Consider the following 12,245-nt stretch of genomic DNA (forward strand, 5'->3'; position numbering starts at 1 on the left):
TTTTATAGTTGGTATGGAGAATATAAAAAAGATGTAACTATGCAGAAAAAAAAGACTTGTGAACTGAGTTGAAGACTAAATTGAGGGTTTTCATCACCATCCTTAAAGTGGTTACCCTTTAAGATTCAGTCTGGTGGGGAAGGAAGTGAACAGGAGAAAGGAGTGAGAGGTGTAATAAAAGAGAGTCCAGGGACAAGAAGTCTCTGGATTCTGGAAAAGAGAGGTTGCAAGATAGTACTTGTTGGAAAAGGCACAAATGGGACAGTGAACAGTAAGCAAAATAGTAATTTCCTAGAATACTCATATTCAGTGTTTCCTTTAAAATGTTTTGTTGAAGCATTTTGTCCATTTCTGTCAGTACACCATTGTCTTTTTAAAAATGGAGAAGAAAAATAAACCTTTTTGTTTTAGTTTTTACTTAAATTCCGGTTAGTTAACATAAAGTCGTATTAGTTTCAGGTATACAAAATAGTGATTCAGTATTCCCGTATTAACACTAGTGCTCATCACAGCACGTGCACTCCTTAATCCCTATCACTTGTTTCACCCTTCCCTCTCCCTACCTCTCCACAGGTAACCATCAGTTCTTTATAGTTAAGAGTCTGTTTCTTGGTTCGTCTCTTTTTGTTTCCCTTTTGCTCATTTGTTTCTCACATTCCACATATGAATGAAATCATGCTATTTGTCTTTCTCTGACCTATTTTGCTTAACATTATACTCACTACCTCCATGTTATTGCAAGATTTTTTTTCTTTTTGATGGCTCATATTCCATTGTATATGTATACCACATTATTATCCATTAATCAGTTGATGGGAACTTGACTTGGGCTGTTTCCATAATTTGGCTACTGTAGATAGTGCTGCTCTAAACTTTGGGGTGCACGTATCCCTTTGAATTCATATTTTTGTGTTCTTTGGATAAATACCTAGTAGTGCAATTGCTAGATCATACAATAGTTCAATTTTTAACTTTTTGAGGAAACTCTATACTGTTTTCGAGAGTGGCTGCACCAGTTTGCATTCCCACTAAAAGTGCAAGAAGATTCTCTTTTTGCTACATCTTCACTAACACCTGTTGTTTCTTGTGTTACTGATTTTAGCCATTTTTTTTTTTTTTTTATGTTTATTTTGAGAGAAAGATCAGGACAAGGGCAGAGACAGAGGAAGAGAGACAATCTCAAGCAGACTCTGCAATGATAGCAGCGAGTCCAATGTCAGGCTTGAACTCATGAACCACAAGACCATGACCTGAGCCCAAGTTGGACACTTAACCAACTGAGCCACCCAGACACCCCTGATTTTAGCCCTTCTGACAGGTGTGAGATGCGATCTCATTGTAGTCTCGATTTGTATTTCCTGGATGAGCGATGTTGAGCATCTTTTCATGTGTCTCTTGGCTGTCTGGATGTCTTCTTTGGAAAAATGTCTATGCATGTCTTTTGCCCATTTTTCAATTGGATTGTTTTTTGGGTGTTGAGTTTTATAAGTTCTTTATATATTTTGGATACTAAACCTTTATCAGATGTCATGTGCAAGTATCTTCTCCCATTCCATAGGTTGCCTTTTAGTTTTGTTGATGGTTTCCTTTGCTGTGCAGAAGCTGTTTACATTGATGTAGTCTCAATAGTTTGTTTTTGTTTCCCAGAAAATATGCTTTTTAAAGTTTGGAGGGGCGCCAGGTTGGCTCAGTCAGTTAAGCATCCAACTTTGGCTCAGGTCATGATCTCGCGGTTTGAGTTCTGGCCCTGTGTTGTGCTCTGTGCTGACAGCCTGAAGCCTGCTTCAGATTCTGTCTCCCTCTCTCTCTGCTCCCCCACTCACGCTTTGTCTCTCAAAAATGAATAAAAACTTAAAGTCTTACAACACATTTTAAATTAATTTTTTGTCGACTGTGTTCAACCTCTGAATATAAGTATGGTAGTTAATGTTGACGAAATTATTTTGTATTCAAACAGGGATGATTGTGATAAGTATGTTTTTCGTATGCAAAAAAACCATAAAAGTAAAGGTGGCATTGTCTGGGGCAATATCAAGAAAAAAACAGTAAGTACATTCATTCTTCATTTATTCATCACATCTCTTGAACAACTATAATAAATGACAAACTGGAGTTTTAAGTTATATAAAAGTCCTTGCCGTCAAAGTAAATAATCTTAGGGAATTATAATTTATGGAGGTACAAATGTGGAAGACCACCATGTCTCCTGATTGTATATTCCTTCTGATCAGGTAATGGCAATTTCTTTCTCACTCACCCATGTTGAAATATTTTTTCTCTAACAAGTATGCAATAAAATTCTTCTCAGGGAGTTTCTAAACTAAACATTGGAATTACATAATCACATCCAATCTTTATGGGTTTGATTTGTCCATAGGAAATGATAGACACTTCTGGGCATTGTGGTTTAAAATCAGCCTGGAGACTAAATTCTTCAAAAGAAATCTCTAAAATTGAAGATGTAAACAGACTCAGTGTTTCTTAGATTCCCTTTTTCCAGTCTCCTATTCCTTATGAGAATGAAACTTTGGTTTGTTGTGGAGGACCTGGAATCAACATAGTGAGAAAGATTTATTTGGTTCTAGTTGCTGTTTTGCCAGTGTGAAGTTAAGCTGCTTTGACAGAGAAGTCCCCTAGGGATCTTGTTAAACACCAGATTCTGATCCAGCAGATTTGAAATTTCTGCATTTCTAACCAATTCCGGGTGATGCCTGTGTTTCTGATCCGTGGTCCATACTAAGTAGTATCAAGGTCCTAATCCATTCAGTCTTTTCTCTCTGCACAATGATGAAAAGTTCGTATGGATACATCTATAAGAACCATTGCTGTTAATTTTTATTTCTCTGTATTTCTGACATCCTAAGCATTACTGGGCTTCTTTTTCTTAATGGGTCATAATGTTAGTAGTCTATAATATCTTTGTGATTTAGTCTTATTTTTTCATTGACTAATAGTTTGTAGCTCTCCATGTGAAGATAGCAAAGGATTTACTGTGAAAGATTTTGCTTTCAAGATCTGACTCACCATACCAGCTTTATAATAACAAAAGCTACCTGAGCTTTCTAATCTCATTTTATTCACATGAGACAATGTACCATCAGTGCTGGAATCATACTGATTTAAAGTCACTGAACGATTATGAGAGCTAAGTGATATTATAGTGTTTTGACTCCTTTCCCAAGAAAAAGTACATTTATGTCACAATCTGAACGCGAGAGTGCATCTTGAAAGTTTCAGCAATATTTACTTTTAGTACAGTGGATATGCCCTGTCATCTTTTCTATTCTATTCCTTTTCATTTTTTGAAGATAGCCAGCCATGGCCAGTAGTATAAAAAGCACTGATGTGATATGAAATACCATTTTAGACAATAATCTAAGTTTTGCTAGTGTAATAGAATGGAAGGAGTACCTAGATTTTGGCAGCTGTCAGAGGCCCACAGACTATCCTTTAACCTCTATAGCATTAGTTTGTAGTATTTTCTTATAGTTCTGTTTGCCAGCAGTGGGAAATAACTTTGAAGAAGTATTCTTTCCCTGGATAAATGCAACTTAATGGAGAATTAGATGTTTCACAGTTAATTATAATGTGATTAGGTATTGTTATAGACACGTGTTCAAGGTATACTCAGGGGTTGAAGCATGCTTTATTTTGTCTATGTTTGTGGCAGAATTCACAGCGGTACTATTTATTAACATGAACTGTCTTGCAGGTTGAAACTCACTTTTCAACTCCAACATCAAGAAAGAAAACCCAGTATAACAGAGGTAATTTATTTATATCTTTCTTTTGTAGTTCAGTTCTATTGTAAGACAGTCTCTTTATTAACATGGTATTAAAATTAACTGCTCACAAGTGGGCAGACCTACTATTCAGTTTCTCAGTTATTTTCAGTTTCACTGAAATTACTTTTAGAAGTACATTAATCTTTTTTATTAAACTTCTCTTTACAGAATTAGGAGAAAACTCTGGTTTTGGAAAACTTTTCACCAATGCTATGGAGTCTTTAGATGAAGAAGAGAAAGATTATTATTTTTCAAACTCCGATTCTGCATAGTATAAATGAGGAACTATTTCCAGGATTTTTGTCAAGAAGCAGACAGCGTATTTATATCTTTTTTGGAATACATGTTACTTTCCTTATAATGTACCTTCATATGAAATTGTGGATTCCTTCTCAAAGGTTTTAGGTGTTTGTATTGAGAGTAAAACATCCTTCTGTAGAATATTGCTCATCGATGTAGGTTACTAAAATATAAGGAAAGTTGTTTTGCTTGTATACATACTTGTAAATTTCTGTTTTTTGAACATTAAAATATTCTTGGTAAGTCTCTTTTAAGCATCTGTTTGATTTAAGAAAATCAGGTTCTAGACAGATTTTGTTTTTAAAGTGTCCAAGAAAATGTTGATACCCTTAAGAGGTAGGGAAGGGGTAATAAAAAGTAGACTGTATTGCTGGCTACAAATTCATGAAAACTGTGTTAGCATTTGTTACCACTTGATTTTTTTTCTTAAAACTTGGCATTGGCACATCTATGAAACCTATGTAAATTTATTACTTTTCTGTATTAGGTAGAGTCAGAGAATACATTTTGTCACATTAAGTCTTATTAACACATGCAGAAATAGTTTACATTTGGCCTCAATATTAAAAAGATTGGATTAGACAAACATTCAAGTAATTGATCTACCACTGTAAGTAGTCAAGTTAATATGCCATTTCAGAGTAAACATTATTTCAGACATCTCCTTTAGAAATAAACTTTTTTAAGCTTATTCTGTCATTCTGTTTTAAAATTTGACAGAATATTTCTCCTGTGGTTATAGCATGTATTATATTCAGTTACCCTTTCTCTCGTTAGATTATTCAAATAAAATTGTTTGCTTTTAGAACATTTGTATTTTGGTGGTGGTTGGTTGATTACTGAATCATTGAAACCAAATAGGCATTTTGTTATTAAACAAGCTTCAGTTTGTTTCCTCAAAAAACTACCGGAATTTTAATAAAACATACATGTTTTTAAGAATTCAGTCAGTTTATATTACTATAGGATTTATAGAAACACAAGATTTAAAAAGAATATTACAGTTAGACTGAGGTCATAATTGTTTCTGCCACAAAGACTTAGATGTAGGATGGATTATTTTATAGCGAAATACTATTGTAGAACTTGAGTTGCCAATATTTGGTATAAGACCATGCTGCTTATTAATGTTAGTGGAGAATGTTAACTCCTCTTAAGGAGTTAGAAGGTAGTTAAATTCCATAATGAGAAATAAAAGGATAATTTTGATATAGCACAGACTTAACACAAAACAAATAGTATGGCCTTCCCCCCCCCGCCCAATTTCCTCTGTCCTACTACAACTGCTTCAGTGTCCTTCCTAGTCTGTTTTATTGTATCCCACCTGCCAGGTACCTGCTTAGTCCCCCATCAGGTCATAAGATACACTAGGAAGACTTAAAGTAACCTCCAAAGGAGACTTAAAAGTGGGCTCAAAGATGATGGATTAATAATCAACAGGGCTGAAAGTTCAGTGCTACCAATAAGAGTATGAAGAAGGCTATTGCAGTTTAAATATGGATGAAGCTCTGTACACAGCAAGCACAAGTAAATGAAATCCTCTAGCTTATGTCCCCTTACAACATGAATACTTATATTCTGTCTGCCAGGTGGACAAAAAGAATTTGAGCACATTGGTGTCTGCATGGGAGATGCTGCAAGGTGGTCATCTGCCCACGTCAATGTCAGATTGCTGAGGTACAGCAGAGTTCCACCAAGTGTCCCCACCCACATGCAATGCTAACCCCATGTAGCAGGAGTAAGCAGCAGCAAAACACCACATTGGAACCAGAAAGAAGCCCCTTTCTTCCTTATACTGACAAAGCTTTTAAAATAATTTATAATCTATATAAATAAAAATGTACACCATATATAATAGATAATGGAAATATTATTTTACATATTTTAAACTTATCAAACTACAACAATCATTACTGCAATGCATTTAGTATTATGAACGTACTTTCATAACCGCACCTTGAACAGTATCATTATTCATCAGATTGTAGTCTCCCTTGGTTAAGGCCATTTGGTAACATTTGCATGTCAAATACATAGTGAAGGTATCTACAGATCTCCTCAGCCTTCTGGTGAGTTACTTGTGCATATGTGGAGATTTCTTGAGGTGAGCTGAAAAATAAATTAGTAGAACTTTTGACTTAATACAATTTAGTATTCTTACTTGCTTGAAGAACACCAAACATAAAAAATGATTTTTAGGAAAATCATTTCTTCTAAGCATTTTACATCTAGTTAGTATGTCCTTAGCATGGTTTAAATAAAACACATTTATTCCCTATACTCAAAGTCATCTATAACAATAGTTTCAACATCTTACATTGGCCTTTAATTTAAAATTACTTATTTTCTAAAATTTTCCTTTTCAAGCAATAATCAAAAACTAGTAAAAATCTGCACTGTGACATTTTTTAGTTCTAGAATTAAAAGGCCCAGAAATGTTAGAATGCAAGATCAAATATAAGAGTTTCCTGTCTAGCTCCCAGGACTCTAAGCTCCCCAAAGGCGGTGCCTATCTTTTCCCTCCATTCTGTCCTCAACTTCACGCAGTGACTGTAATATATTGGGAAGCAAAAAGTCTTTACTGAATGAGGTCTAATAAGCACTATACATCTTTATTTTTTAAAAAAATACTACCATTTCTATGAAGTATTTCTAAGAATCATTTAGGTAACCATTTAAAAATATTAAGACCGACATACCTGTTAGTCATCTTTCTCACAGAAGAAAACCGGTGACACATATTTAATGCAGTTACATAACTTACATTGGGAATACTTAAATAAAACTGAAGTGCCTCACGTTTATTTCTGTTTACCACTGTTGGAACATGAATACCAACATTCTTTCTTTGTTCTACTGAAGACAGTTCCTTTAGCAAATCTGCAGTTTCTTCTTGGCAGGAACTGAAAAGAACTCGGATTCCAGCAGCAATTAACGTAGTCAACAAGTTGTCGTAGCTCTTTGTTCTCCTAAACATCCTGGATGTGTCTCCTAAATATTTCATATTTAGAAAAATGCAAACTTGAGTAACTTACATTAAGTAGAATCATTAATACTATATTTTATATTATTAAAATCCCAAGATCTACAACCATTATGCAAACTAGTCCCATATTATGGTAATGAGAAACCCCACAACTAAAGATTTAAAGTGACTCAAATATCTGGGAGATAAAATAGGAAGAACTATCTTTATGAGTATCTTCAATTAGTATCAAATAGTAAGAGTAGGCAGAGGAGGGCTTCTATTCCTGGATAATTGATTCATAAAGACTGAGACCATATTACTTATCTCTAAAATTCTTCTTAATGCTAGAACTGATGAATGGCTCAAGTATTGGCTTAATTGATATAAAATCTTACGTATCTATTCCAAGAGTAACCCAAAACCCTACACACCCATTTTAATCTCCTCTTTAACTCTTGCCTCTGAATTTACTTCCCTACCTTTCCATTCATTTTTTTCTATATTCTATCCTCCATCCTTTTTTGGGCATTCTTCACTATGGAAAAACAGAACTTTTTACATAACTCCCCCCAACCCCTGTAACTTTTGCCATGTTACTTTCCTCTTTGTTCCAAATTTATTTCCCTTATAAAGGGTATGTTGGTGAAGAAGAAATTATAGAATTTTAGCACTAAGAAGACACAAGAAATCACTGAATATAAACCCCTCATTTGTCAAATAAAAAATAAAATTAAAAACTTGGTTACTGAAAGCGTGACTTATCCAAGACCACAGTTTACCAGTGATAGCATGGGGATAAAAAGGTACAACACTCAATTACCAAACCAATGTTTTATATAAACTACATTATTTCCTTTTACTATATATATATAGTAATATATATATATATATATATATATATATTACTGAGATATATACTGTTATAACTGTATAATTCTTGAATTCTTCCATAGTGGCTTTTGCGTATATGATTAATCCTCATAATATCAAAAGATGAATAGGACAAGTATATTATTAATCCCTAGGAGGGAGTGATTTTTCAATGCAACATCACATAGCTGTAGTGACACCAGAACTCGGTGTCTTCTGATTCCATATTCCATGACCTTTACACCATCCTCAGGCGTCCCCCTGCAATTAAATATTACCCACAGAAATTCCCTAACTGAAGCTTCTATACACCTATTGGAGCTACCAAATAAGAACGCAATGTGTCCAACTGAACACCCCTTGTCCCTCAAATCTGCTCTTCTCTGCTATTCATGATTTCAATAAAGAGTACCACTACCTAACTGCACAGTGACCAAGAAACTGGTCAACACAAGAGTAATTCTTGGGGTGCCTGGGTGGCTCCATCAGTTAAGCATCAGACTCATTTCAACTTTTCAGGATCCCATGGTTTGTGGGTTCAAGGCCTACTTCAGGCTCCACGCTGGTAGCGTGGAACCTCCTTGGAATTCTTTCTCTCCGTCTCTGCACCTTCCCATTCATGTGTGTGCACGCACACTGGCGCTCTCGCACTCGGTCTCTCAAAATAAACTTAATAGAAAAAAAAGAGTAATTCTTGCCTCCTTCCAGCAACCTCTACTAATCTTGCCTCCTAAACCCCAAGTCCTTGTCCTTTTCCCCACTGCTGCCTTAAAGGCGCTCATCTTTTCTGGGGCTCCTGAGATAAGACATGTTGGTTCACTTGCCTTCAGTTTCTCACCTTTTAATCAAACTCATTTAAACACAATGAGTAAAAAATCCAGAAATAAAGCAACCTATTTGTATAGTAAAAAACAAAACATAAACACAATGACTAATGAAAAGCATGGCTTTACATAAATATGAAGTAACATTTATGAGTCAGGCATTTATATTTTAAGAGTTTTCCACATTCTGACTATAGAAGAGTGAACTAAATAATAGCTGAGTTCCTTTACAGCCTTACAAACAAAAACATTTAAAAATACAAACCTGTTTTTTCTCTGTCCTTTTCCACAATCACACATATTCTTTCAAACATGCTTTGTAGGTATTGGATCTGGTCAATGAGCTTGTTCTTATTGATACTATTTAACATCTCAGATTGAGACCTCCTTTCTACCACCATGCGGTTACTCACAATGTAATCACAGCCATTAAGAGGACAAACTTCTACATGTAAGCCATGAACTGCTCTTAGGGAAGAAATTACTTCTGAACCAGAAGTGACTTCACAACTATCTACAAGAATACAAGTTCTTTGGCCTTCCTGTGGAAGTCTCAGAGATGTATGTGTGCCAGCTAAATGTGGTCTTGAGTTGGAACAGTATGCCATTGAAGTGCTAGAATCCTCCAGGGCACTACCAACCTGCAAAGGTGGAAAATATTGGTAACAATCAGGTTAAATATATATTAGTGCCAAAAACTTCTAACACCTGAAGTTGATTTTCCTTACTGATATTTTCTTTTTTCTAACTTTTTTCTTCTTCCTTCAATATGACCAAAGTGACTCTATACATGAAGGACCAAGCTATCACTTCACACCTAGTAGGATGGCTAAAATTAAAAAACAAAATAAAACAGTAAATCTTATTAGAATGTGAAAAAAACCGAACATACATACCTGGTGGGAATGTAAAATAGAGCAGCCACTGCAATTTTTGGCAATTGCTCAAAAATTAAAGAGAACTGCTATATGACCCAGTAATTCTATTCCTAGGTTTATACCAAAAAGACCTCAAAACAGAGACTCACAAACTCATTTGCCAGTGTTCGTTAACTTTGGAAAATTCTCAGCCGTTGCCTGTTTAAATATATTTTTCTATCTTTTCCTCTCAATTCCAATTACATGTACCTTAGACTATTGGATACAGTCCCACAGCTTTTGGATGCTCCATTCCCCTCTCTTTTCACTCTCTGTGTTTCATATTGGGTAATTTCTACTGGCCTAGCTTCAAGTTTCTTGGTGTTTTCTGCAGTTGTGTGGAGTCGACGGATAGGATCATTAAAGACAGTCTTCACCTGGGATGCCTGGGTGGCTCAGTCGGTTGAGCATCCAACTCTTGATTCTAGCTCAGGTCATGATCCCAGGTTCATGGGATAGAGCCCTGCATCAGGCTCTGCACTAAGCATGGAGCCTGCTTAGGATTCTCAGTCTCTCTTTCTCTCTCTGTCTCTCTATCCCCCCGACCCCCATTCACCTGTGCTTTCTTTTAAGAAAAAAAGTTTTTAGGGGCGACTAGGTGCCTCTGTCGGTTGAGTGTCCGACTTCAGCTCAGGTCATGATCTCACGGTTTGTGGGTTTGAGCCCCGCATTGGGCTCTGTGCTGACAGCTAGCTCAGAGCCTGGAGCCTGCTTCTGATTCTGTGTCTCCCTCTCTCTCTGACCCTCCCCACTCACACTGCCTCTCTCTCAGAAATAAATAAAACATTAAAAAAAAATTTTTTTTAAGTTTTTAAAAAAGATATTCATTCTTACTATGCTTTCCATTTCTAGCATTTCCACTTTCTTGTTCTTAACAGCTTCCATTTCTTGAATGATAGTCTCTTTCTGTTCATACATGTTCATTTTATTTTTCCCCTAGAGCCTAACATATTGATCAAGGTTATTTTAAAATCCCTGTGTGTTATTTCCAATATCTGAGTCATATCTAAGTCTGGTTTTTAAGAACATGTTTTTATCTTCCTTCTATGTATCTTATAATTTTTGGTTGAAAGCCAAACATCTTATGTAAGACAATACTAATTAAGGTAAATAGCCTAGAAATAGGTATGCCTTTTTTTGTTGCTGTTACACTTGTAGTTTGTGAGGTTGACTCAATCCAATCAAAAGCTGAGATGACTTTGGGTTTTCTTACTGCTAATGATTACCCTAGGGACAACCAGAGGCTTCAAACTCCCAGTGTTATTTTGCATTTAGGGTGGGATAAGGTTTGTCAGATGATTTTTCTAAATGTCCTCTCAGCTTCAGATCTTCTCTGTTCCCTTGCACCTTAAAGAGGTTCTTTCCCTGAAAGAACACTCTTGTCCCTGTCTCAGGGGATGACTGCTTTTATTTGTTCCTAAGTGCTGACTAGCCTGCATGGAGGGGATGCTAGGAGCACGGGGTGGCAAGGTGGCAGGGCAGGAGAAGAGGGGGAGTTCTGCTCTCCTGCCTCAGCCTGAGCAGCACTTGTGTCTGTCAGTTCCTGAAACAGGGTCTTCTCAGTGATCCTGCCCTCCTTCCCCATAGCTGGAGGTCTCTTAATGATCTAGGCCCAACATGTTTTCATGCCCCTGACTCACGTACAGAACAGTTTTTAATTCTTGCCTTCCTCCATCTGTAAAGGGTCTTCTTCATCTAGACCCTGAGGTATAGCTACAAGGTCGGCTGGTCATCCTCAGCAGCTTACAACTTTTTGTTCTATACGGGATACAGGGCAGAGGAACCAGATGGGGTTTGTTATGTTTTCCACAGTACATGCTGGTCACTGCCCCCAAGGCCTGGCATCAGCAAGGGAGGCTTTCTCTGATTCTCAACCTTTCCTGTGAATACCCAGTGAATCTATGGAGGAGAGCCCACAAAAGTTTATGAATTCCCCTTCTGTCTGCAATTCCCAGGGGTTTTAAACTCTCATGCTAGTTCACCGCCTTTTGCAATTTATTAAAGTTTCAGCTGAATAATTCTTCTTATCAAAATATATAGTGCCCAGGGACTGTCCCAAATCAGTAAGTCTCTCTTTGGAGGCACTTGTTTTTCCTTAGAAATGAGACCAATTGGTTGTCCTGCACCCTCAGCTCCATAATAGTTTCAAATAAAACCATGATTCTGGAGATTATCTGGCTTGTTGTTGTTGTTGTTACTAGGATGGAACAGTGTTCTTTCCCGTTTTCTGGAAAGGCAGAAATCCTAATCATTCAGAAAATAATCTTTAAAATAATTCAGTATTCAGTTTCAAAACCAATCAATATAGTAAAGGAAAAATTGGCACTAAAGAACCAAACAAAAATATTGGAACTACTTCACTATTTTGAAGTAGAAAATAGCTTCCTAAATAGGACACTGAAGTTCAGAAACCAAAAAGAAAATAATTGAGACTGTGTAAAAAAAGTTACTTCTTCCTATGGCAAAAGCCACCATAAACAAACAAAAAGGCAAATGATCCACACGGAATACTTTTTGCAATATACATGACAAAATAAATGTTAACTTTTTTATATATATATCTAACAGTTTTTTTACAGGA

The 12,245-nt window shown here is 36.1% G+C and overlaps 2 protein-coding genes across 2 annotated transcripts in view; one reads left to right on the forward strand and one right to left on the reverse strand.

Annotated features, from left to right (window-relative positions):
- The window catches only part of MIS18BP1 (MIS18 binding protein 1), a 50,930-nt gene extending 46,194 nt beyond the window's left edge, over positions 1 to 4,736 (forward strand). The window contains exons 14-16 of the mRNA XM_039257424.1: positions 1,958 to 2,045; positions 3,713 to 3,767; positions 3,954 to 4,736. Of these exons, the coding sequence (XP_039113355.1) occupies positions 1,958 to 2,045; positions 3,713 to 3,767; positions 3,954 to 4,057 (247 nt within the window). The 3' untranslated portion in view covers positions 4,058 to 4,736. The remainder of the gene's footprint in view (positions 1 to 1,957; positions 2,046 to 3,712; positions 3,768 to 3,953) is intronic.
- A 636-nt stretch (positions 4,737 to 5,372) lies between these two features.
- The window catches only part of FANCM (FA complementation group M), a 63,500-nt gene continuing 56,627 nt past the window's right edge, over positions 5,373 to 12,245 (reverse strand). Inside the window, exons 21-23 of the mRNA XM_039257425.1 lie at positions 9,013 to 9,388; positions 6,785 to 7,076; positions 5,373 to 6,194 (exon numbers count right to left, since the gene is read on the reverse strand). Of these exons, the coding sequence (XP_039113356.1) occupies positions 6,056 to 6,194; positions 6,785 to 7,076; positions 9,013 to 9,388 (807 nt within the window). The 3' untranslated portion in view covers positions 5,373 to 6,055. The remainder of the gene's footprint in view (positions 6,195 to 6,784; positions 7,077 to 9,012; positions 9,389 to 12,245) is intronic.

The sequence above is a fragment of the Hyaena hyaena genome, unplaced genomic scaffold (assembly GCF_003009895.1).
Source record: "Hyaena hyaena isolate Hyena2069 unplaced genomic scaffold, ASM300989v1 scaffold_621, whole genome shotgun sequence".
Classification (NCBI taxonomy): domain Eukaryota; kingdom Metazoa; phylum Chordata; class Mammalia; order Carnivora; family Hyaenidae; genus Hyaena; species Hyaena hyaena.